Source organism: Sceloporus undulatus, chromosome 3 (genome assembly GCF_019175285.1).
Source record: "Sceloporus undulatus isolate JIND9_A2432 ecotype Alabama chromosome 3, SceUnd_v1.1, whole genome shotgun sequence".
Classification (NCBI taxonomy): Eukaryota; Metazoa; Chordata; class Lepidosauria; order Squamata; family Phrynosomatidae; genus Sceloporus; species Sceloporus undulatus.
Window position 1 is genome coordinate 181758754 of NC_056524.1, and position 26690 is coordinate 181785443.

A 26690-nucleotide genomic window follows, 5' to 3' on the forward strand; every position below is an offset into this window, starting at 1 on the left:
AGAATGTAGGTGTTATCAGAGCCAGTTAGAGCTATATTTTAGGGTTGTTGCTTTGCCTCTCTGGTAGAGGCTGAAGCCTATTCAAATGGTAAATCATATTTCTTCTCACCCACATTGTGCCATTCACTATATAAGGCACCACATTTGTCAGAAAGAGCCATTGGCAGCTCATTAATGTGCTGCCCGGAAACGTCCTGCATTGGCGACTGTGGTTGCAGTATAACTGTATGCATTGTGAAGTGTGCTGCTACAGCAGCTTAAGCATTTCTGCCAGGAAAAAAATGGGTAGTAGTTTTATCTGTATTCATTTTTTTAAATGAATTTAATAGACCAGGAATATATGGCTATTTCATAGTCCACGAATGTGCAAATTTGAAGAGATTTCTCCTTGTTTATCTTTTGGTTTTCTTTAAGTGATGGGCATCTTGTTTCTTAATTGTTAATGTGCACGAGTAATTTTTTTCAGATTTAGTCAACATGCCTATTAACTTTTTAAAATGGATGTATAAACCATAATGTGTAAGTAGATTTTTATCTAAGGGCTGGTGCTAAACTATAGTTTAAAGGCCAGCAGTAAGTGCTCAGTCAACTATAAACATGTCTACGGATAATTTGCAGGAGTATGGTCATCAAAGTAAGAATAATGGCTTCCACTTTTTTGTAAAATCGAAAGGGAAACATAATCCATAATATGTTACTGTATAATCTCTTACAGAAATGAGTGGCATTCAGCTTTGAAATCCTAGGTTTGGTGAGCCAGATTTCTTCAACTACACATTTCTGTGGCTGTGTGCCTCATAATCAGGGCATAGAAAAACATTTTTGAAGTAGGCCAGCAGTATTACAAAATTATGTAAAATGTGCAGCAGAAGAATTGTTCAGTAAGTAAAATATTGTTAAGGGTTGAAGTGACTGGAACCCTGGGCTCCAGCAGAGAAACAAGGAGGACCATAGCAAGTGTGTGTCAGGGAAGAAAAAGATCTTGTCAGAGGCCTAAAAATTGGGAGACTTGTTGGAGCCTTGGAAAGGATCCCCCTTTCTGTTTACGTCTTGCAGGAGAGACAGCCCACAGCTGAAACAAATGGTCTATCTTTTATTTTCTTCTTTTGGCATGTTGGATATGCCACCTCATCTCCTTCTGTGTCTCTTTAAATTATCAGTTTAATTGAACAGTAAAATGAGTTGCTATATCTCCTGGATCATGCACAGCATGTGTGTAGCACAAATACCACAACAATAAGGTTCAAAAGGTTGTTTTTAATCCTTAAAGTTAAAAAAAATTGTATGTTTACAGTGCTTTTTCATTTTATACTTAATAATATTATTAAAAATTCATTTTTTCATAGGATTTCATAGGAAGGATGTTCCCATGAAACATGGTTGACTGCCACAGGATGTGGTGGACAGAAGCTTATTTAGTTTTTTAACAGATGCAATGAAATGTGAATTTCCAGACAGGCTGAAATCTCAAGTTGATAGATCTCAGTTAGTAGGTTATGATTTCCTTTTTATTTCCTGTTACACTTTCCTCATTGCTGAGGCAAGGTTAGCATTCTCAGTGAGACCAATAGGAATATGTGGAAATGATAGTTAAATATTTTATACATTTACTACATTTGAATATAGGTCACAATGACAAGTAAGAGCCAGTGTGGTGTACTGGTTTGAGATTAGACTAGGACTCTGGAAGCCAGGCTTTGAATCCCTACCTGGCCGTGGAAACCCACTGGATGACGTTTGGTAAGTCACAGTCTCTCAGCTGCAAAAGGAAGACAAAGGCAAAGCCCCTTTGAATAAATCTTACCAAAAAAACTCTGTGGTAGGGTCACCTTTGGGTTGTCATAAGTCGGAAACCATTTAAAGGCTCACAACAGTAACAGAACAAAATGACCAACTTTGAGAGATGTTCTGGCATAAAACAATTACAATTCAGGAAGGTTTTCTTGGCCCTTTTGGTTTTTACTGTAGCATATAAGTTAAGTGTGGTCAAAGAACGGGAAGTGCAAGTACTCAGGTTGGCTTATCTTTTGGCAGGGGAAATGGTTACTGAAAACATGCTTATAAAATTTGCAAAAGAAAAAAAGTAAGCTAAGAAAAAAGCAAAGGAAGAAAAAGGTTAAATTCATAAGCAAAGAAAGAAAAATAGTATAAATCCTTTCTTACTCTAATGACAATGCCTAGCACTTATGAAGGGAGGTAAATTTTCCTTGGTAAGGATGAGCTCTCTTCTTTTAAGCCACATTGAAGAACCTTTGGAGTTTGAATGTCCTTAGTTAATGTCTAATGTCATGAATTTATTTTCTTGGGTAGATGTATTTGAAGAGGTCTGTGCCTCCAAATAAATGATCTACCTCTATGTCCTTTTGGCTCTACCATTGCTCTACTTTCAGAGTCTGACTTAATTTTATGAAAAATTATTTGAAAGATCATATATATAAAAGGTGGGAAATCTGCTGATCTGGGGCCTGGATTTGTGATGGCTGAGTATCATAGGAGGCAGGGCCTTACATCAAGCCTCCCTGCTCTGATATATCCCACCTCCTCCCGTATGTCAATTTCCTCTGCTTTATACAAAGAGAGTTCCTTACCTCTATCTGCATGGAGAATGATTCTGCTATTTCTGGACTCAAGTTGAAGATAACAGTGGGAGTTTCCAGTCTTACTTGTGCTAGGTCCAGGCTATTTGAGAGACCCTATCTCCCCATACAAACCAGATAAGATCCTCAGGAGTAGGCTTTCTCTTATTCCAGCCACCATCACAGACTTTCTTGGTGAGGACATGAAAGAGTGTCTTCTCAGTGGCTGCTCCCACCCTCTGAAACTCCCTTCTGCAGGAGGCTAGGCTGGACCCCTCCCTGCTGGCCTTTTGCTGGCAGGCAAAAATGTTTCTATGGAAGCCTGGTTTTATTTTGGGAGTGTGTGTTAGATTATGTTTTTTAACTTTTGTATGCTTAAAATTTAACTTTGTAGTGTTTTAATTAGGTTATTTTAATTGTCTTTATTATTATTTTTATTTAATGTGTTTTTTGTATTGTGAGCCGCCTTGGGTCCTTTTTGGGGGGAAAGGTGGAAATAAAATAATAAGTAAATAAATATATAAGTTTGTTGGCCAGATTCAGACCTTCTCTGGGCTGGATTTTCCCATCCCTTGTCTACATGTTACCAGTGAGGTAGCTCTTTGAATGAAAGTGGCTTAGAGTCTTCTTGATTCTGTCTTAGTTGATATATTACCTGAAACTAACTTGGTCTTCAGTGGTGTTAAATTAGCTCTAATGCATAGACAGTGCAAGCAAAAAAATAGTTTAAAATAATAAGCTTTTCCTCTAATATTTGTGGAGTATCATCCAGTTTATCACAAAGGGGTTAGACACATTCTTGGAGGATAGGTTTGGCAACAGGTATTATCCAAGATAGTTACATATAGGCCTCATTCCCACTCAGCTATTTGCCCTGGATGGAACTGGGCAGATTTGGATCCCCCCTCCCAAATCCCTCCAGAAGCAAGTGCCCACTATCATTTACCTTAATTGGGGTTATTTACCCCTGAATGTCATTGCATCTCTTTGTGGAAAGTTCACATTTGCAGTACTGGTTTAAAATGAAAGCTCCTTTGCTGTCAATCAAATTCACCTCTGCTTTCGTCAATGGTGATGTTTCCTACAGCAGTTGGCCAACAGAATGGGTGCTTTCCCCCTCCTTTTTAAAAAAAAAAAAAACTGGCGGCAGAGTGAGCATATTCTGTCAAATTTAAAAACCTCCAGGTTTGTGTGTGTGTGTGTGTTGTGTGTAGCAAAAGCATTCACTCTTGTATCAGTTTGCCAAATTGAAAGGGAAACATTTGTAACATTCGCATTGTAGCATTCCCATTTTAAACAAAAATAATAATAATTTTAAAAAAGCCTCTTAAAGTGAGGCTGCCGTTCCGGGAGCAAGCAAATGAAAGGGAAAATGTAGCACAAGCAGACACACATTCTATCTATATTGTAGCATGCAAATATTAAAATAATAATAATAATAAAAGCCTCTTGCAAAGTGAGGCTGCCATTCCAGGAGCAAGAGGAAATGAAAGGGAAATGTAGAACAAGCACACACACACATTCTATCTATATGTATCACCCAAATATCATTCGCATAGTCTGTCAAAAATAAAAAGAGAGAGAGAAAGCTGCCTGGTGCGAGAAGGAGGCTTGTTCTGTTCGCTGCCCTCCCTCTGACCATGCCTCCCCTGAACTTGACCCTTCCTCCGGCTCCTTCCTCCTCCTCCTCCTCCTCCTCCTGCTCCATCACCCCGATTGCCCTTGGCACCCTTCCTCTGGCTCCATTCTTCTCCTCTTCCTGCTGCGTCACCCTGATTGCCATTGGCACCCTTCCTCTGGCTCAATCCTTCTCCTTCTCCTCTGTCACCCCGATTCTCTTGGCACCCTTTCTCTTCTCCTCCTCCTACTCCGTCACTCCAATTGTCCTTGGCACCCTTCCTCCGGCTCCATCCTCCTGCTCCTCCTCCGTCATCCCGACTGCCCTTGGCACCCTTTCTCAAGGCTCCTTACTTCTCCTCCTCCTCCTCCTCTGTCACCCCGATGAAGGGGAGGCATGTTCCGCCCTCTGACCTAAATCCCTCCCCTGAACTTGACCCGATTATGATCGGAGACAAGTTCATATTGATGGAACCCGGGTTTTTTTTTTTCAAAAGATGCAGCTTTTACTCCACTTTCAAAAGACTCACTCCAAGGGGCATTTGCCCCTGAACGGGTGTGAAAGCCTAATTTTCGCTTGTGAAAGGATCGGGGCCAATATGAATTTTCCGTGTTTAGTCTGGGTTCTGATCCGGGAAAAAAGGTAGTCTGAATAGCCCCATAGTAGGCAGCTGTGTGCTGGACACTGGTGAAAAAGATTATGGAGAACACACTTTTCATTTCCTCTGTGAGATTGTCTACAGCAGTGGCTATTAATGTTTTCTTTACCAGAGACCCATTTTAAATATTGTTGCTGTAGCTGCAGAACAATAACAAGTCTTGATAGGGACTGCAACTCCCATTAACAATTATACTGTCCGTTAAATGTACCATCAGATATGCTGGGGTGAGGAGAAGACTTTTCTCCCACTTCTTGTCACCAGTTTGTGGCTGCTTCAGGGGTATAACTGCCAAACCTTCATCGGCTGCTTTCTTTTGTCCCCTTTTGCCAGCTGTAAAAAAATTGTGGGGAGAAAGGATATTGTAGCAGGGGACTGGCGGGAACCGGAGGACCTGCCAATCCAGCAGCAAATAACATACTGAGTGTGTTTTCCTACCATGAAAACATGAGGCTGTATGACAAGCCCAAAATTTCCTGGCAAGAAAAGACACTGCGTATAATTTCCCACAGGATGAGAGGCCCAGTGAGAAGACTCCATTCTTCTTTGGAGCCCTCTGCCAGCCTTCTTTCCCAAAGGCAAGTTTGTTGTTCCTGGGGGAACAGCTGGTGATGTGGGGAGTGAAGACATAATTGAGGTAAAGGAGGTGCTTGAGGTGTAGGCTGCATCTTCTTGGTTTATTTGCAGTAGCATAGTTACACACTCAGGGGTATTTGCCCCATTCCTGTTGTTATTAAATTGCTTTCAGGAAATCATGTTGGTTCACTTCTCATCCTCTTTATGATGGGCTTTGTTACTGTGTGTTCCTTGAGAAGTGCCTAGAGCTCTTGCCAGCAGAAAAGTGTTGTATTAATTAAACTATTTTTATTTTGAAGGAGAAGCTTCTAAGACAGTATAAAATATACGTCTTTGTATTTTGCGAAGTCGAAGGCTTTCATGGCCAGCATCCATAGTTCTTTGTGGGTTTTTCAGGCTATGTGGCCATGTTCTGGAAGATGCCAGCCACAGCTGCTGGTGAAATGTCAGGAATAAACTCTTCCAGAACATGGCCACATAGCCCGAAAAACCTACAATAAATTATCTTTGTATTTTGTTATTTTATGTATATAGAGTTGATTGAAAAGCAACTAAAAACATAATAACATTGAGGGAAGTATTTAGGATAGTTGGAATCCTTTCTTTTTCTTAAAATACTTGTACTTTATATTGTTGTTAGCTTTTTGGCCTAGTATGGCAAGTAGGGTACAGAGCCTCTCAAATCTTCTCCTGTACAAGGGAGAGTTTATGATGCAAATTGATCAAGTGGTAGTACTGTAAAACAAGTCTTTAGTTCAAATCTTCTTACTGCCATAAATTTGCAATATAGGCTTAAATAAGTTCATAGATCATTGCTTCTCTTCACTCTGTGTCGTCATTCCCTCTGCTGGTGCTGTGTGCTGAGAGACATGGAACTAAAATAGGGGCACTGAGAAACAAGAAAGAAGGCATCCAGTTGCTAGGGGAAATCCTGAGGTGTTGTTGTGTGCCTTCCAATTATTCCCAATTTATGGTGACCCTAAGGGGTTTTCCTGCAAGATTTATTCAGAGGAGGTTTGGCATTGTCTTCCCCTGAGGTATACTAAAGGAAAACACACACACCACCAGCAGTAGATCAGGATTCAGCTTGTTCAATTGCTACAGAATATTGAATGCTGTTTGGTACAGAAACAGAAAACTGGGTTGAGATAGGATAGAATGGTGTGCTGGATGCAGCTCTAAGCAGGAACACTCTTTTCAGAAGATTAAAATACATTGCAGTGTTCTGCATTGTTTCACCTGAATAGGCCCAATAATGACCTACTTTCAGGGGTTTGGTAGGATTAGTGAAGTAATACTTGAACCACTTTTGGTACAAGGAACAATGTTGAGTTTCACCTAGAAGGAAACCAATTCCCAATAAACCATGAATCTTGAACTGGTGACACTCTAACAATGGTGCACAGTAAGTTTAATATAACTTGAGGTGATGCTGTGATGTGATAATCTGATGTACTCTTCAATTCTGTACAAAGGGTGAGGATGCTGATGATCATCAATGTAAATTCTTTGCTTACAAGAGAAGAATTTGCCATCATCTTAATAGTTAGATCAAAATATCTAAACTTATTCATATTTTGCAAGCAAATCATGTCAGCTGCTATTTTGATAGTCTTATCTTTCCTGTATGTCATACAAGTGTTGTTCTGTGGCATTCATACATTGTTTTGGAATAATACAGGAGCAAATGCCAAACCCCTAGGCCCAATGCTTGGTGTTAGATATCTCTCCTGGTACAGTGCAACCATTTTGCCTGTATCTGATCTTAAATATTTTGAAAGTGGAGCAACAATCAATACAATCTGATTATTAGTCTAGTGGCTCGGATACTCTGTTTGAAGCTGATTTCTCTGAAATGAATAAAATTTAATTCAAGTTGATGTTTTAAAAAAATTCAAGTTAAAATTATGCTGTTAGATAGGCTGGGTTTTGTTTTGTTTTGTTTTGTTTGGTGGTGCTGGTTTGAATATTTATGGCTCAGTCCTCCACAGACTCAGCCCTGGTAGGAAAAGAATAATTCAAAAATATCAATACCAGGATTTACATAGGAAAGAGACATGCATTTGGAGCCTTAATTTTAACTGGTCTTCTAGAAAGTGGTAAAGGCTCTCAGGCATGGATTAATAATTGATTCTTTGTGCAGTGAATGCTAGCACTAAAAAAATTAAACTGAACCTGGCAAGGATTTCAAGAGGCTGCCACATGCTGCTTGGTCTTCTGTTGTGCTTCACTGCTTTTATCCACTCTCAAGTTGTTTGCACAATCTTCTGTGCCCAAGGGTTTTGTGTCAGAATAATTGCCTTATTTTTGCAAGCAGGAAGTGCAGAATTTTTCCTTGGGTGAAAATGTTAATGTTTTCAGGGTACAGTGCATTGTTTTTCCCGTAGACTTCTTTATCCCCAGAATCTGTTTGCCCAGAAATATAGACATCTATCTTAGTTGGAGGTCTGTTTCCGTAAAACATTTAACTTCTGTTAATATTAATTATGTGAACATCAGTGGGATTAAAGCAAAATTAAGGGCATCTGTTCTAAACTGTGACTTGATCCTAAAAACTGTAAGCTCTGCTCCAGTCATAGTAGTGTGCAGGCCATAATGTGCTTCCTCACATAATTTGTGAAGATCAGAAGAGCCTCTTGAAGGGATCTGATGAGGTGAAACTCTGGTAGGGGGGCTGCATTTGAAGGGCAACTGAAATCCATACACATGTCTTCTCACGTTAAATTATATGAACATGAGCCTTGATACTTTTCCTTCCTTGTTCTAGACTTGGGGTATGTAAGTCAGCTATTTTCACAGCATGTGGCTGTTTGATCTCTGTAAATTAGAGTAACTTAAGTGCACCTTGCTTATGTCTCTATGTGGGCATGCATGTACACATGTGTATCAGGGGCAGTAATAGAAGGAATATGTGAAAACATTCGATGTGAAGTGTACACAATGATCAAGTCCCTAACAGAAAGAAGAGACACACCAATTGTTCCACCTGTGAACATGTTCTGAACTTTTTTCATTCATTTGCCTAAATAAGCTGTCATAGTAAAACTGTATACTTTATTATTATATTATTATTCACACTAGCCACAATATACTGCATTTCTGGAGAAGAGAGAAAAGTCTAATTTTGCTCTTTGCTTGTTCTGCTGCTCTCAAGATTCTCTGCCAGTCTTAACCAACCCAAGGTTTTAATCTTTTGCTAATTCTATAATAATTTATGATTAGTAGAATAATTGTTAAGAAGTGTTTGCATTATTTAGTGATGACTTTGTAACGGTCCTTTTATTTTTTGTTTTTTCCTAGGACCGGAATCGGCCCTATGATACTTTTAACTTGCATTCTTTGGAAAACTCATTAATGGATATGATAAGGACTGATCATGAGCCTCTTAAAGGTAAACACTACCCTCCCAGTGGCCCACCAATGAGTTTCGCTGATATAATGTGGAGGAATCATTTTACAGGTTAGGAATATTCATATGTTCATACTCGCTTTAAAAGAAAACAGCTTTTTGCTGATAAAACATTTACGTGTTATACCTTTTTGCTAGTAAACAAGTTGCTAAATATTTGATGGTACTCTTGGCTTAATAACCTCACTTAACTGAGTTTAAAAGTAAGTATGCAGGATGGTTAATGATGCAATCAGATATTAAGTCATGATTTCTTAGGACATTTCTCATGCAAAAATGTCCTTGGCTTTTGACTTTATTTTTTTAATCAAGGAAACATCCAGCTGAGAAGCCCGTTATTTTGTTCTGCTTTGAAATGAACAATACTTGGTGTTTTTAATGTTTTCAAATTATTGTTTAAAAATCTATCAAGTATTATTATCTTTTCAGTGTGAATGCAAGATTCAGATCTCAAATGGCAGGGAATTGAAGCAGATAAAAATTACTTTTTTTTAATGACTTGCTTGGTGGATGTAATGAAATATTGATGATCCCTTCAGCTGAGCAGACCAGACTGTTCTTTCAGCTCCAGCGATTAAGATTAAACTACTTCTAGCACTCATCATAAACCATATGACTGAGTGGTTTGGGCAGCTTTTAGTTTAATAATTCATACTAATGTCTTCTATCACATCAATCTCCTCAATTTTTAGTTAAACGCACTGTGTAGCCTCCAGGAATTATTTAACTTTGAGGACATAGAGCAGTAAAACTCTTTGTTAAATATTGTCACAAATAATAAACACATTTTGTGCTAAACATAATTGCTTTTGGGGATCAACCATATGGCAGAATTGGTAGAATTGACCCTGGGTAAAGGACATTTGGGGTCTAGGGACATCTGTGATCTGATAGCCCAGAAGAAGCAGATAGCCGGTAAATAGTGCTGAGCCATAACTAGCTCTGAGTAAAGATTAAACAAAAAGCCATGGATCATACTGGATACATATGAAATAACATAAAAGCTAGTAGTTTGCAGGAAGTTAGTGCTGGACAGGTGAACTGGTGCTGAGAACAGTGAAGATAATCTGGCTTTCTACTTCTTGTTTACCAATAAAATCGTTAGATTACAACCTCATGTAAAACCCTACTGAAAGGGCCCATTGCTTTGTGGTGGCTTGCTTGAGATTAACTAGCTAAAATATTTATGTATTTTTGTTTCCCATAATCTTTGTTGATTCAGTCAGTGCTGTAGTGCGATTATTATTTTTAAATAGACAGTTCCCTGCCCTCAGGCTTCCAATCTAAGAAGACATGACACAAAAGGAGAAGGGAAAAGTGGTGGAGAAGGGATCAGGTCCAGCAGTTCTTCTCTCCCTCTGAGGCCTGGACCAAGGCACATGGACTGGAGGGAGGGCTCTTCTTCTTTGTTTGGGCCAGGCCTAATGGAGTTGGAAGGCCTCGCTCTCTCCCTCTGAGGCAGGGGTCGGCAACCTCCGGCCCGCGGGCCGGATGCGGCCCACGGAGGCCTTTCGGCCGGCCCCTGCACAGTCCAGCCGCCGATTGCCACCCCGCTTCCTCGCTACCCCGGGTGCCATTTTGTTTTTCAAAATGGCGGCCAAAGTCTCACGTGACCTTTCCCATCGCGGGGCACGACGGGAAAGGTCACACGAGACTGCCGCCATTTTGAAAAACAAAATGGCGACGGGCCTCTAGGAGGCCCGGTGCAGCCCCTGGAGCCCTCCAACAGGGCTCTGGCAGCCGCATTGGGCCTCCAGGAGGGCTCCGGCAGCCGCATCGGGCCTCCTGCCCTTTCCCTCCCTTCCCACGGCTGCGACAGCCGCGGGGAGGGAAGGAAGGGGCGGGGGTCCTCCTCCTCCGCGGGGGAAGAGGAGGAGGAGGGAGGAAGGAAGGAAAAAAGGAAGAAGGAGGAGGAGGAAGAAGAAGAAGACTCTTCTGAAGGTGAGACAGTGTGACTTTCCAAAGTGCATTTCTGTGTATTTTCGTTGCTTTTAATGCTGAAAGGTCTGCTTTAACAATGATAGTGGTTTCGGCCGTCCCCTTCGGCCAAAAGGGCCCTTGGAGCCCGTTCGGCCGAAGGAAGGGGCCGAGGAGGAGAGGGCGGGCACACGCCTCCTTGTCCCCACGGGGCTTTGGCAGACCTGAGGTGTCCTTCGGAGGACACCTCAGGCCTGGCAAAGTCCCGAGGAAAGGAGCAGGGGCCACGCGCCTGTTGCTCCTGCCCCTCACGGGCCCTTACTGGTCCCCAGCTGTCTCTGAGAGGCAGCTGGGGGCCAAGGAAGGGCAGGAGGAGCAGGCGTGCGCCTGTCACCCCCTTTCCCAATTCCCCCCCCACTTCTAGCTGTCTGTCAGACAGCTGGAGGTTGGGAAAGGGAGCAGAGAAAGCCCCACCCCCGAGGGTGGAAGCTCCGCCCCCAGCGTGCGGCTCTGCCCCCGGAGGTGGGAAGCTCCACCCCCAACACATGGCCCCGCCCCCGGAGGGTGGAAGCTCCCCCCGGCTTTGGCCCCCCGGTTGTCTGAGGGACAGCAACCCAGCCCCCGGCTCAAAAAGGTTGCCTACCCCTGCTCTGAGGTCTGATTAAGTTTTATAAGGAAATAGCTCTACTCCTCCTTCAGGCAGAGGCTGCAAGTGACCTCCTTGCCTTTCTTTTCCCCCCAGGACAGAAAGTGTTTGGGAAGTGGAGCAAGAGGAGGAGAGGGGGATCATGGCCTCCAAATATGATTCCCTCCTTTACCAACTCTCGTGCCCCCCTGCGGGTCCTGCCCCATAGTATGAGAACCACTGCTATAAAATATATACTCTGTTTCCTTTCAAAACAGTAAAAGAAACAGGAATGTCAGAATTAGACCATGTAATCAATCTACTGTCGTAATACACTGTACTTTTTGCTATTGAGGCCTATAAAATGTGATTTGTCTTTTAATGTTTCCAAAGATGGGCACAAACTGTTCACTACTGTACATCTAAAAACAACTAAGTGACTTGATTTGTATGTGCCAAGTACTGTATTTGAGGCAGCTTTCAAATGTGCAGTTAGGATGTCAGAGTAAATAGGCATTTGTGCATGTAATACTTGTCACTGAACCTGGAAATGCCCATCTGAATTGCATCTTTGAAGAAACATTAAAAGGTTGCAAAAATAATTGAATGTTGCTACTGTAAATATACAGAATATTTGGTCTGCAGATAGATCTCTTGTTGGTTGTCTGCATGAGCCAAAAGACCTGTGTTCCCTCTGGCCTTGTGTTGTCCTGCTTGGACAATGCAGGCCAAAACCCTGGGGCCAGGATTGGGATTCGGTGGATTTGGCCAGATGTCGGGGTAAATGGGTCTTAATGCGGGTCAAATTGCCCTCCTGTTTGCAGCTGAGTTTCCTGCATGCTCCTTACCTTCCTATGCCATTGCCCCTACTGAGAAGGCCCCCATCGCTGCGTCTGATGTGGTGACAATTGGAGCTTCTCAGTACAGGAAGATAAGGAGTACATGCTGGTAGCAGATTCCTGGGCTGGCACAGAGACAGGTGTGTAAACACCCATCCATCCCTGCGCTGACCTGCAGGCTAACCTGGGTTAGCACACAGATTAGGATAGCACAGGCTGATCCCATGGTATCCTGGCCCATCTGCCCAGCCCCTAGATTGGTTCTACTTTGCTAAGTTTTAGGTGGAAAATTAAAACTTTTCCTCCTCCTTTCACCTGGCTTTGTGTGATTTTAAATTATTTGCTTTCCTTTTAAATACAGTTTTCTCCTGTTTTAATTTATTTGGTATGTTGTTTGCAAAGAAAAGTGTAGTGTAGATTGGAACTGGAGGTCTGGTCTTTTTGTGGTGATGGTGGGCTAAATATATAAGCCTGGTTAAGTACTTGCTGACCTACCAAATGTGCTTAAGAAACAGTCCAAGGTACTCTGAACAAGGTATGTTTAACTATGTGGGTAGTTTGGAAAAGTACAGTTGATTTTTTATGAGAGCTGACTATTTTTCTACTTTATGTGTAGAACATACAATAAATTTGATCACTTTGCTTAGTTTTTGCCAAAGTGTTGTTAAACAATGCTTGTCTCATAGGTTTGTTTTTAGAAAAATAGACTTTTCCAAACAAGAGGTGAATGGCGAGCATCAGTCACATGACCTTCTGCCAAATATACAAATTTGGAAGGTTTGCTTCAGAGCCAATAGGACTTCTAAGATAAAATGTCAGTTTATCATTGGACACTATAAAACGTTTTATTCTTCGTTGAAGTCGCCTTGAACTGGTTTCTATTTTGGCAAGGTTGCTAACATGTTTCCACATAATTCCAGTACTGAGGCAGAACTTGTGCTGATGAACTAAGCATCTAGCTCCCTAGCATCTTAACTGTTATAGTTATAGACTCAAAAGTCATAGGAAGCGACTCTGCCAAAATATATTCTAGTATTCCTTATTTTGCTTGATTAAAATTTCATGATTCATCTCCCACTACGTGGTACAGCTTAATTGAAGCACCTTTTTGCCTTCATATAATCCGAACATAGCTAGGTCTGGACTAACCAGAGGCTTGCATCCTAATAGGCCCTCAGATGGCACTGAGAGAACATCAGGTGATGCAGCCAGGATCAATCGATCCTAGGTCAGTTTAGGCCCACTGGTTCTGCCCCCTGTTCCTGTATCATCCTTATTTTAAAAAAATACTTTATTATAGCAGCAGCCAACCAAGACATGTGTATGGTTACAAATATGTGCAGTTTTATTTTTATTTCAAAATAGGTAATAATTATTGTTTTATGCAGTTAAATGGTGCTCATTCCTAAGTAAATTTATTTAATATCATAAGCAAAATCTATTTTATGTTTGTAGTTTTGATGGTGCCATGATAAAGTGAGTTTAAAATTCAGAACTGCATGTATTCTGAATACTCCTTATTTTTATCAGGGTTGGCAAAGATTTATTTTGTTTTCCTCTATGAAACAGTTATGTGGAAGCAATTGTAAAGCATGACACAGGGGATGAGAACCTTATTTGTCATACCTTTCACAACTGAAGTAAATACATGATAACTAGTGGGGTTCCCTTTAGTCAATTAAGTCCATACCTAGCTGTACAACTGACTTAAGAATGAACAATTTGATTCATATTATAATTTAACTCAGTGATTCCCAAAATGGGTGGTATGCCCTCATGGGGGTGGTGGAAAGATCTGGGGGGCAATGAAGGAAAAAGGCAGCAGGGGGGCAGTGAGGAAAATAGAGGCAATAGAGGGCCTTCAGTCAAAGGCAAGTATTGATGTGCAAGAAAGACAAAGGGAACCAGTGATCTTTGGACCATGGTGGAGATGAGGAGTGGGAGCATGTAACATTGGGGGAGAACTGTCAGTAAAAGGGAGCTTTCACATTTGGGACCCTGCTTAAGCCTTGTGAGCTTTTGCTGGGATTTGGATGGCTCTGACTCGTCAGGCCTTCTTTGGCCCATTTGGTACTGGGAATATACCTGGTAGTTTGGGCGTGGTTGTTGTGTCAATAATTGAAGCTGCACCCACCCTCAGGGCTATTGTCTCTTGCTGATATTTACATGTATCATAAGGCATAGCTGTTAGGAAAACATCTGTTAATGACTACCCCACTGTCTTCCTCTTGGTCCCAAATACATGTAAAGCAAAAAAAAAAAAAAAAAAAAAAAGCAACCTTTGAACGCTTAAGAATCTTCCTCCCTCCATCTTATGTGCATTCAAATTCTTGCCTAGTTGTTAATTAGTCAAGGGTAGTTGTAATAATCATTATCTAATCCATGTCCTTGCCCATCTGCCTTATACAGACTCTAAAGCAGTGATGGTGAACCTATGGCACAAGTGCCAAAGGTGGCACTCAGAGCCCATTCTGTGGGCACACACGCCGTCACCCCAGCACACAGTTTGCCAGAGTTTGTTACTAGAAAGCCAGAGGGACATGGCACTTTGAGATAAATAGTGGGTTTTGGGTTGCAGTTTGGACACTCGGTCTCTAAAACATTTGCTATCACTGCTCTAAAGGATTTGTCAAGGTCTATTGGGCAGAAAAAAGTCCCTCCCCCCGGGATAAAGGTTCTAGTATAGGTAAGACATGGACCTACGTATCATCCACCCCTAAGACTTGAAAATCACAGAAAAGAGAGAGCAAGTAAGTTCAACATATATAAAAAGCCATTTAACATAACCAGAGAAAGGGAGAAGATCTTAAATTTGCTAGGTCACAATATGTACATTATACTATACGGTACAATCCCCACATCCATGGGTGAAATAACCATGGTTTCACTTACCTGCGTTTGGGGGAAAAGGTCTTTCTAGGCATTTGGAGATCCTCCATATTATGTCTGTGGTCAACGTCTATTGGAAGTTGACCATAAAGTTATGCTGGAGGACCTTCAGATGCCTAAAGAGACCATCTGGAGTGCCTCCAAGGTGAGTGTATGTATGGTCTGCTGCCAGTGGAAATATAAGGTTCATATTATCCATGATTTTCACTGTCTGCAGTGAGTTTAGGGACATATATCCTGCAGATGGGGAGTGGGGGGTGTTGCACTGTATGGTGTGTATGGCAATCCTAAAATTTATCTTTTCTTGTTCATTAGACTCAAGACTCTATATAAAATTGAAATCTACACAGAGCATTGCATAACCTTACTTGGGAGTGCTGAAATGTTTTTCTAACTTTGGAAATTCTTGACCAGATTAATTTATTTAGAGAGAACTTGGGATCCAGGGTATAGTTCTATAAATTCTTGTTTATTTAAAAGATCTGTATGCTGCCTTTTGTCAAAACTGATTCCAGAGTGTATTAAAAACAAGCCTAAAATTAAAATATAGCACAAGGAAAGAACCTAGCAATATAAGCAACAGATTAAAACAAAACAAAACAAAACTGGATTTTAAAATGCCTGGGTGAATAAAAATCATTTTGTTTGATTCCTAAAAACAACAACAGATTTCATGTGATATGAGCATTCTGGGGGAGGGATTTCCATACACATGATAGACACTACGGTCACTAACAAATTTCGCATCTCACTAACATCACCTCAAGTCCAAAGAGGGGGAGAAATTTGTGAGAGCATCAGTAGAGAACATACAGGTTGATACCAAGAGTGGGTAGTCTTTCGGGTGTTTTTTTCTCCCAAACCTTTCAGTGCTGCCTCACTGGTTTGGACTTTTAAGCAAATGGGCAACCATTGGAGCTCTCTTCAAACTACTGAAATGTAACCTGCCCAAAGTGTAATAATTTAAAATTTTGCTAGTTTTAATTTGAAGCCTTCAATTTGAAGCATTCAAATTGTTTTCTAAGGCAGATCCACTTGTAATACATTTCACACCATACAGAATCCTTAGTAATGCTTTTTTTGCACAAATGTTACTTGTAAATCATAATTCCCATATACCATTGAATGTAAAGCTAATAGTTGTGACATAAAAAACTAGCAAAACTAAAATGATACCTTCAAATTACAATATCATACACACAACCTAAAAGTATGTACATATACATAGTGAAGATTTGGTTAATATGTGATTTTTATAAGAAAATTTTAAAAGAATAAAACATTTAAAGTGTCAATTTAAAAAAAATTTAAATTAAAATTTTGAAATTTGAAATTTGAAATTTTAATTTAAAAAAATTCTGGGTCCTCTCCCTTTTCCTCCCACTGAGCTTCACCTTACTCCCACAATCTCTTAAAGCATTTTAAAGGGAAGCAGATGAATGCCACAACCTTTTTCTGCCAAAAGGTGTGTGTTTGAGGAGCAGTGGTGTCATCCCCCCCTTAGGATGTCACCTGGTACAGTCTGCACCCCCAACTGATCCCAATGGTAGTAATTCAGCCAGGTGGTTACAAGAGCATAGGTCACTGTTTCTTAGTACAGGAAGGAGGGTAGTACCATTTCTGACACACATAGTCTGTCATCTTGTCGGCAGGTTGTAATACAATTTCTCTGGCTTTTTCTGCCCTTTCTTAGAATTAGGTTTCTAATGGTGACCATACTGCTCTATCCCATTTCTTATATTATGTATTTCCTCTCACTATACGTTGCCATGGAAGAAGAAATGCAAAGCTACTTCTTCTAGAAGTAAACATTTTCCTTATTGTCCAATTTTACATTTAGACTCTTGATGCAAAATATTTTTAATGCAGATAACCAATAGCAAGTTGGATTTTAGGTGAGCTTTCCAGATCAATATGGGGCTTAACTACGAAGGCTTGAAATGGTCTGATTTGAAGCAGTTTAAATTTTACCTGCAGCTAGAAGGACAGGCAGGTTCTACAGAATTGAAAATGAAATGAAAAACATTCCTGCTTCAAGCTGCTATATTCAGTACATTTGTAGGAACAAAAGAGTATCCAATTTGCATTTTGTTTGCATAGTCTCTGTTTTTGCAGCATCACTGTCTAAATAAAAATTAGTATGCCAGATGACATCATGTAAAAGCTGAATAAGGTCAACCCATATATAGATAGTTGAATAATTATGGGGAAACGTATTTAAATCTGAAGAAGTACTTAAATATTTTGTCAGTATTTTATTGTTCTTGTACTTCATATTTTTTCTTTTCTAATAGCAGTGCATAATTCTAGTAACAGTAACAACAAAAAATTGCAATTAACATATTCTTCATAGGTTTAACAAATCCCTGTGGATGTATCCATGATTCTTACTTCCAGGTATGGAAATATACCATGCAGTGGAGAAAAGTTTTTAATTCGCACATCAGCTATGAAACAAGTATTTCTGGCATTCAACTCTTCTCCACTCCATGTTAGAATGCTCTGGCACATGCTGCAAACATAGGGAAGAGGCTGAGTTGGTGTTCCATTGCATACCAGGTCAGGCATTGGAGCAAAAAACAGCAAAAAAATTATTTCTGTTTATGACTGTCCATAGTGTATAATATACATTAACATAACATAGTGAGATTGATTCCTCTAACAAATTATGTATGTGCCATCTATCTAATTCCATGAAACAAGTGGAAGACCTGCCCCAATCTCCAGTTTCTCAGCATCATGGAAAGAGTTTGCTGGGAGGCCTTCTTTTTCTTACTTTGTGCTGGATGTCTGGGCAGCATGAAACCAGAATAAGCTTGTTCGTTGTCAGTGGTCACAGATTTGTAGATTCCTGCTGCCACATTTGACTATGTGTTTGTATAATGAGGGAATTAAATTTCAGACCTCTATTGTATGCTTTGTAGAGATTATTAACTGCTTTGCCCAGTGTGCATTCTGTAATTGCCCTTTGCACACAATGATGTAAGTGTTGCTGTTCACTAGCATTGCATATAGGTAAAGATTCTTCTGACAGACTACATACATCTTGAAAATGTTTCTTATTGAAAATTCTGGCAAATCTTTATAATTTTGTTTGCTCATTTTATTTTTATTGAGGGGAAGGGCTCTGGAATATTCCCCATGCTGATGTGGCTTTTTGTTAAGATTTTTCTACATAATTCACAGCCAAGCTGCTGAAGTGCATTGTGGTAAAGATACAGTTAAGCAAAATACATTTAGTCCCTGTAGGAATGCACAAAGTCTCTAACCCAAATCCAGTCAGCTGAGGTCACGTGTCTGGAATTACATAGTTGGTTGCTAACCCTTTTTGGCTCAGTACCACTGGGACTGCCTGCTAGAAAAGCAAAAAGGAAGAGGACATTGTGTGATTAAAACACAATGCTCATGTAAAGTTTTTTTAAGGTCTCTTTGTCTCACAGACAGACACACACAGAGTGGCTTCTTATAGCTTTTCAGGTACTATCGTTCCCAATGTTTCCTTAAGGTATTAAGCAGAATGTTGTTCAAAATGTAAGTTGCAGGGTATATTTTATCTGATGAAATCTTGAGAACCATTTAATATCTTATTAATTGATTTACCTGCTCAGAATAATTTTAAATTGCCCTTCTCCAGTTAGTTAATGTCTTAAAATTTAAAACAATTAAAATATATCAACTACCAACAGTATACAATAAAACCAAAGTTAGTAAAATGAGACAGCTATTAAAAACTTGGTGGAACCATGTCACCAACTCCCTGAAGGACAATAAAGAGGAGACCAAAGTCATTGGAGAGAGAAAATGTTGCTACACCTGCTGGCCTCCACTTCTGTTCCAAAGTTGTGCACACTTTTTCTGGGTTGTGACTACACATGGTCACTTGATGTTGACTAAAGAGTTGACTGCGATCATTGTGTTGATGAAACACTATGTTTAAGTTTTGAGTCAAAACTTGACTGGATTATTTCTGAAATTACTGGTAGCTGTTTTTGTCAGAATGTTCTCCAGTTGAAAAAGGGGTCAGCCAAGGTTGCATACTATCAGCATATTTCTTCAACTAGTGTGCTGAAAATATCATACACAAAGCAAGATAAGATTTAGAGAAAATAAGTTTGAACCTTGGAGGAAGGCATCAACAACTGAAAATATGCAGATGACACCATACTACTAGCAGAAAATAATAATGACCTGGAACAATTAGTGAAAGTCAAGGATGAAAATGCTAAGGCAGATTTAATGCTGAACATTAAGAAAACAAATATAGGCCCTGGACAGACTGGCCTGAAAGGCTGGCCTGGGGGTGGAGTTGGGGCACCGTGTTCAGATGAAGCACACCCTGACCCAACACCCAGGGCGCCGTGATGCTACACGCCACTCCACACGGCATGTGGCATCATGACGCTTCTCTGGCGCTGCGTCCATACAACACAGTGCTGAGGGAACACCATATAGCTGCGCCGCCGTAACTATAGCACCCTTTCGACGATGCAAAATGGAGCCGCTTTTTGCAGCTCCTTTTTGTGCCCTTGAAAAGCTGGATTGGGGCCATGGCATGAGGTTGTCATGGCCCCGATCCGGCTAGGAAAGGGGCAGCATCCCATCGCCCCATTTGGGTGGTCTGTCGCACCCCATAATGACTAGAAGTGACTTTTAAATAACTTCAGATTATAGGATGAAGACATTGAAATAGTTAAAGATTTTCCATAGCTTGGAACAGTCATTAATCAGAATGGAGATTGCAGTCAGAAGACTAAGACTTGGAAGGGTAGCTAAGAACTGGACAAGATCTTGAAGTACAAAGATATCTCATTGAATACTAAAGTTAGGATTGCCCATGCTGTTGTATTTCACATCACTATGTATGGATGTGAAGATTGGATGGTGAAGAAAGTTAATAGATAAAAAAAATTACTCGTTTTAGATGTGATGTTGGAGAAGAATTCTGTGGATGCTGTGGATTGCTAAAAAGACAAAAAAAATCCTAGAACCCATTTATTTGTCCTGGTTGTTGTTTCGGATTTATGGTGACCCTAAGGCAAGCCTATCATAACGTTTTCTTGGCAAGATTTGTTCAGCTAGGGTTTACTTTTGCCTTCTTCCGAGACCGAGAGTAGCTTGACCAGAGTCATCCGGTGGGTTTCTGTGGATGATCAGGGATTCAAACCTTGGTTTCCAGAATCATAGTCCAATGCTCAAACTACTACAGCATACTAGCTCTCAGCATGTCAGATAATTTATGTTCATTTTAGTGCTCTTGCAGTAAAGAATGATGGTTGAAATCTTGGGATTATAATGTTAGTACAAAGATGTTTCCAGATGACCTAGGAAATTTCAGTAATTTAAATAATACTGTACATAGTTCAAGCAAAAGTATCATACCTATAGAACTGTATAAAAATTTATCTGAGTATATTTACCGTAATTATTTTTGGAAAGTAATTGATTTAGCTGCAGTTATCAAGCATGTTAATCTTAAAGTGGCAAAAATAAATCAAGATAAATTTTGATTTCAGTTCTTGCTTTGCAGAAAGATCTTATGAGATAGTACTTCCTGGAAGTACTGAGAACACTCCTGTGATATATTTAGTTTTCCCATGTTATAAACATTTAAAAAAATATTAGAACAGTGTTGGGAAAAAGGTAGATCTGAACCTATTGGTTTGTGGCTAGATGATTTTCAGTAGAACAGGAAAGTTTTCTCACAGCTAAAAAAGAGTACATTTTAGTGTGGCAGGGCAGTGGCCTTTATTTAGTTCTGGTACTCCTATGAAATTCCTCAAATCAGAATTCTTTAGTTCTCTGTCATTTGTAATGGCTTGACTGGTGGATCTCAGCATTCTAGCTGAAAAACAAAATATATTCTATAAACCTGAAACCTGTCCTTTCTTTGAGTGAGAGGAATACGTTCCATGTTTATTCATTCCCTGAACATATCATATGTGGGGTTTTTTTTACTGTTAGAGAGGTTAGTGTAGTCTGTTTATGGATATTGCTTCAATAATACAGTTCTGAGGGGTTTCTGTGAGAGATACAAGAATGAAAGCTGACTCAAGGAACTAGAAAGGAGAGTTAAAATGTATCTTGAGATTAGAAGGACCATTTCTGAAATAAAGAAGTCAATTCAAAATGTTGTTCCCCTATGCAGACACCCAGGACAACAACATAAATAATCTAGAATGGAGTGAGCACGTATGGCCATCCCAAAAGCTTTGTAGTGAAACTCCCATTAGCCCTAAGTCAATGGTAAAAATTATAAGAGTTGCAGTCAAGCTGAGGTATGCTGTTTCAGGAGAGAATGTTTATAAAGTAGAAAGAATATCAAACTAATTCAGGCTTGTCCTCAAGCACTTGCCTATTTTTCTGTGATAAGAAAAAGTTGACAACTACGGTAAATACAAGCCTTCCGCTAGTTGAGACACATAGGTATGTGTCTCAGCTATGCTTTTCCAGTCAGAAAAATGAAGCAGCATATTGTGTCTATGCTCCATCTTCCACAAAATCTGTATTTTGACAGAAAAACAGAACAATACTTAGACGAAAAGGCTTTTATTGGAATGGGGAAGGGGAGGTCATGCACTTGATCAGGTGGTGTATATTTGTGTTACCTCACAATCAAAATTTGCAAGCTGAATACATGATGTAAATAATGCAGGCTTTAAATCTAATATATTTAAAGTTCTTCTTAACCATGAAGCTAAGAAGAGCTGCAAATCAAAGAGTCTACCCTGGTCTCAGTCAGTCACCACCTGCTTACATGATTCTTAGAATATGTGATCGAAGAAATGAAGTTTTTGTATATTACTATATTGAAATATAAAGGAATCTGACTTTGTGCATCATAGAGATGCCTTTAAAACAGTGATCACTATTTGTGAGTGACTTCCAAATGGCAAATATTTCAGTCTTAGTTTGTTATCTGAGGCAGTTCAAGATCTATCATAAACTCTTTAAAAACTATAATGAAGTCCTTACTGTTTAAGCATTTTAGTACTGTAATTACATGTATATTTATCTACTCTTACAAGCTGACATTATTTTCTTTTCTGGGAAGGTAGTTGTCAAGAGCAACTTAAAAATAGAAGGCCAAGGGCAGGTGACAAAATGTCATGCAGGCAGCACCTGGCACCGTGATTGAATGAACATGAACACACACACACACCAGATGTCACACACTTGTTTCTATTTTTATATATATTTGAATAGCACAGCTCCAGGATTAGCAAAGGAAAGGAGTGAAAAGATTAAATATGCCACCACAGCTGTTATTTGTAGCATCCCCACTTAATAACTTGCAACTATCCACATTCGGTAGTCTATCACTGAAATAATTCTGTTAATAACTATTTTTGTCAGACATTTCTGTGTGCAATGGGACTCTCTTGTGGACATACCTAAAGTTTAGATAGGGTTTTCAAGTTGTTTCCTTCTCAGTTATTTGGCTTAATTCCAATCTGAAAATCAGAGTTTATCCTTACCCTTGAGGTAGTCTTCCACATTCTTCTGGAAAGAATCTATGCCAGTAATGGCAGAAACAAAGCACAACTCTGTTGTGCTTTCTTGGCCAGATCACCTTCAGGTGATTATTCAGCCAAGGAGTCTGGACTGTCTCACCTGACATGTGTGCTGGCTGGTAATACCAATGTGGAGCATCTGTTGCATCTGAGCAGATTGATTGGGAAGAATCTGGTCTCCCAGCTGAAGATATCAGTCACTATTGATTTAAAGCACAATTGTGACTTGATTTTCTTTAAAGGATCGTGAGGATGAGTGGAATAGAAAACAAGGATTTCATAAAGTGTGAAAGAACATCTTCCATGCTTGTATTGCTCAGCAGAAACACAGAACCTCAGGTTTAACTATATCAGGATGTATGCAGTGGGATCTATGAAAACTCACGCTACCAGCTTCTTTCTTTCAGTTAGTCTCAAAGGTGCTGCAAGATCCCTTTGCATACTGATTTTCCATACTAACACGGTTGTGTCTTTGAATTATAACATGATGTCTTTGAGATAAAATCTGGCTATGTTCAGAGATTTGGGGGTTTCTAATTAAAAGTCCCAGTGTTTCAATTTCTCTTGCAGCCTCTCTAGAATGTTGCATAGTAACACTCAAACGTATTTTAGATTATTTTCTTTCAGTACAGCTCTAATATTAGTTGCAGATTTTGGATTAGTTGAAATACTTGGAATTATACTGGCTTTAAATTCAGTTGAAAAATACTGTATATGATCAAACAGTCTGATTTTATTGTGATTTAGAGAAAGATCTATGTACAGTACCTGTTCACATAAATACGGACAGATATAGTAAAAACAAACCCTCAGCTTCAAAGAAGTTCTGCTTACTTTTGTTCCTATTTTCTGCAGGAATAATTCCTTTATAGGGCATAGGAATATAACATCGGCATTCACCAGCAGCCCAGATATTCTTGTTAAGCACAAGGGTATCTGTATGGTGCTTCTATGGGAGGGCAAAATTATAGTTGTTGCTAAATTTCCAAAGAAGCCATCTAAGACTCGGTCTTACTACAACATGAATTAAAACACTTTTCAGCTCTTTCAGCTATATTTGCTTGCATTTTTGGTGCTGATTTTTTAAAAACCCACTGAAATTGCACTGGCTGCGACTCTGTTTGAGACACAGACTTATTTTAGAAAATAAGATGTGTAGTACAGGCTGAAGGGTAAACAAACTGGTGAGTGGGACGAAGGTGGTTTCCAAAAATAACAAATTAAAAACATTTATAATTAAAAAAAAATTGAAACAGTTTAAAATCCTCACACTTAACACTATATAATCATTTAAAAAACATACAAAAGTTAAAACAAATAAAACACAAATCTAAAGACCTTCTCTGCTTAACCATTAAAAGCTTGGTGAAACAAAAATGTCAAAGCAGTTCATATACACACTTGTTTGAATCACTAAAGCCCCCTGGTAAGGCAGGCTAATTAATTATCACACCTGATTTCATGAATGCAAAATTCAAATCAAGGACTTTCTGATGCATCAATCTAGGCTTCATTTCAGGCAACTGTGTTAGGTGTTTTTTTATTTGTATACAACCATTAGTGAATCAGAATGGATCATTATAAATTGCAGAAACTGTGGAGAAAGGAGATTTCCTTGCAGTGTCTTAATGGTATATATCCTATGTGCTGTTGAGGATCATAGTGAATGATAGTTATTTCTGTATGTGATATCTGCAGCCAGTTAAGCAGACACTGAGTAGCTGCAGGATTTTGCTCCTTGTTCCAGGTTTTGGAAAGAATTGGGGTTTATGGGAAGACATTACAATACAGTAGCCGAACATCTCTGTAGGATTCTTCTCAGCAATTTATTTTATTTTCTTTCTTTTGCAGTACTAGTAAGGAGGGGAAAATCAGCATTTTCTTGTCAAGGGTCCAACATTTTATTCAGAACATCTGCTACTTGCTATAATTTAAAAATTAAAATGTGTGATCTATGCTAATCTAAAAAAATAAAATCTGAAATGTTTTAGTAAATTAGTAAGAGGAGATTGGAAGTGTTCACAGTATTGTTTTATTATTGCCTTGTTCTGTTTTTGTGATACTTGCTTTATATTGAGCAAGCAACATGATTTTTAAATGAGTTTATTACAGATGTGTAGTTTTTGTTAGTCTCATTACTATTTTTTAAATAATTTCTGTAAGTCTCATTACTTTATTTTATTTATTTGAAAAATCTAATATTGAAGAATCACCTAATTTACATAAAGCATGATGACAGAATATTTTGTTTCATTTTTTAGGTCGTATGGGTATAAATTTTCATCATCCAGGAACAGATAACATTATGGCTCTCAATAGTAAGTTCATACCTTTCTATTTGTTTGTCTGTCTTACAATGCATTTCACATTACTTGTGTATCCATTATGCTTTTTCATTTAGGTACAAAGTGAAAAAAGTGAAACTAAAAAATACATGTTTCCACATTTAATCAGTCACTTTACAGCTGCTATCATGTTATCATAAATCAAAAATTTACTGAAATCCTCTGTGTGCATAATATTGCACAAACATTGCATTTTGTGTGTGTGTGTGTGTGTGTGTAGCTAGCATAATACACATAATTCAAGAATGGAGTTGTAGTGTGCTTCTTAAATATATTTGGTAAACTGGGGGGGTCACATTTTCACAGTACAGCCCTGTACTAATTGAAATTTGTATAAATTTATAGTTTGTATAAATTTATAGAATCATAGAATAGTATAGCTGGAAGAGGCCACAAGGGCCATCCAGTCCAACCCCCTGCCATGCAGGAAATCTCAATCAAAGCATCCTTGACAGATGTCCATCCAGCCTCTGCTTAAAGACCTCTAAGGAAGGAGACTCCACTGTCGAACAGCCCTTACTGTCAGGAAGTTCCTCCTAATGTTGAGGTGGAATCTCTTTTCCTGTACAGTAGCTTGTATCCATTGTTCCGGGTCTTGTTCTCTGGAGCAGCAGAAACCAAGCTTGCTCCCTCCTGAATATGACATCCTTTCAAATATTTACACAGGGCTATCATATCACCTTTTAACCTTCTCTTCTCCAGGCTAAACATCCCCAGCTCCCTAAGTCATTCCTCATAGGGCATGGTTTCCAGGCCCTTCACCATTTTAGTCACCCTCCTTTGGACACGCTCCAATTTCTCAACATCCTTTTTGAATTGTGGTGCCCAGAACTGGACACAGTATTCCAAGTGGGGCCTGACCAAAGCAGAATAGAGTGACACTATTACTTCCCTTGAGCTAGAGACTATACTTCTGTTGATGCAGCCTAAAATTGCATTGGTCTTTTTAGCTGCCTCATCACACTGTTGACTCATATTCAACTTGTGGTTTACTTGGACTCCTAGATCTCTTTCACATGTAGTTTCATTCAGCCAGGTGTCCCCCATCCTATATCTATGCATTTTATTTTTCTGCCCTAAGTGCAGTACCTGTACCTTACATTTCTCCATGTTGAACATAATTTTGTTAGCTTTGGCCTAGCTTTCCAGTTTATTCAGATCATTTTGAATTTTGATCCTGTCCTCTAGAGTGCTAGCTACTCCTCCTAATTTGGTGTCATCTGCAAATTTGATAAGTATGCCCCTAATTCTGTCATCCAAGTCATTGATAAAGATATTGAATAGCACTGAGCCCAGGACAGAGCCCTGTGGGACCCCACTGGTTACTTCTCTCCAGGATGAAATGGAACCATTGTTGAGCATCCTTTGGCTTTGGCCGGACAACCAATTATGAATCCATGTAACAGTTGCTTTGTCTAGCCCACATTTTACAAGCTTGTTTGCAAGAATGTCATGGAGAAACCTGTCAAAGGCCTTACTGAAATCAAGATATACTATATTCACAGCATTCCCTTCATCTACCAAGGGGTAATTTTATCAGAAAAAGAGATCAGATTTGTCTGGCATGACTTGTTTCTCTGAAACCCGTGTTGACTTTTTGTGATTATGGCATTGCCTTCTAGATGTTCACAGACTCTCTGTTTAATGATCATATAGTTCATATTTGTATAAGATTATAGATAAAAGGTGGTTCTGAAAGCCTCTATTGAACCTCAAGGGACTGTCTG

At 39.4% G+C, this 26690-nt stretch overlaps 1 protein-coding gene across 6 annotated transcripts in view; it reads left to right on the top strand.

The window, feature by feature from the left end:
• The window catches only part of CPEB3 (cytoplasmic polyadenylation element binding protein 3), a 114601-nt gene that overhangs the window by 31128 nt on the left and 56783 nt on the right, over window positions 1-26690 (top strand). For 4 of the 6 annotated variants that reach the window (XM_042459275.1, XM_042459270.1, XM_042459272.1 and 1 more), the window contains exons 3-4: window positions 8729-8888; window positions 24880-24936. In XM_042459275.1, coding sequence (XP_042315209.1) covers window positions 8729-8888; window positions 24880-24936 — 217 coding nt within the window. The remainder of the gene's footprint in view (window positions 1-8728; window positions 8889-24879; window positions 24937-26690) is intronic. The other 2 variants (XM_042459273.1, XM_042459274.1) reach the window with 1 other exon arrangement.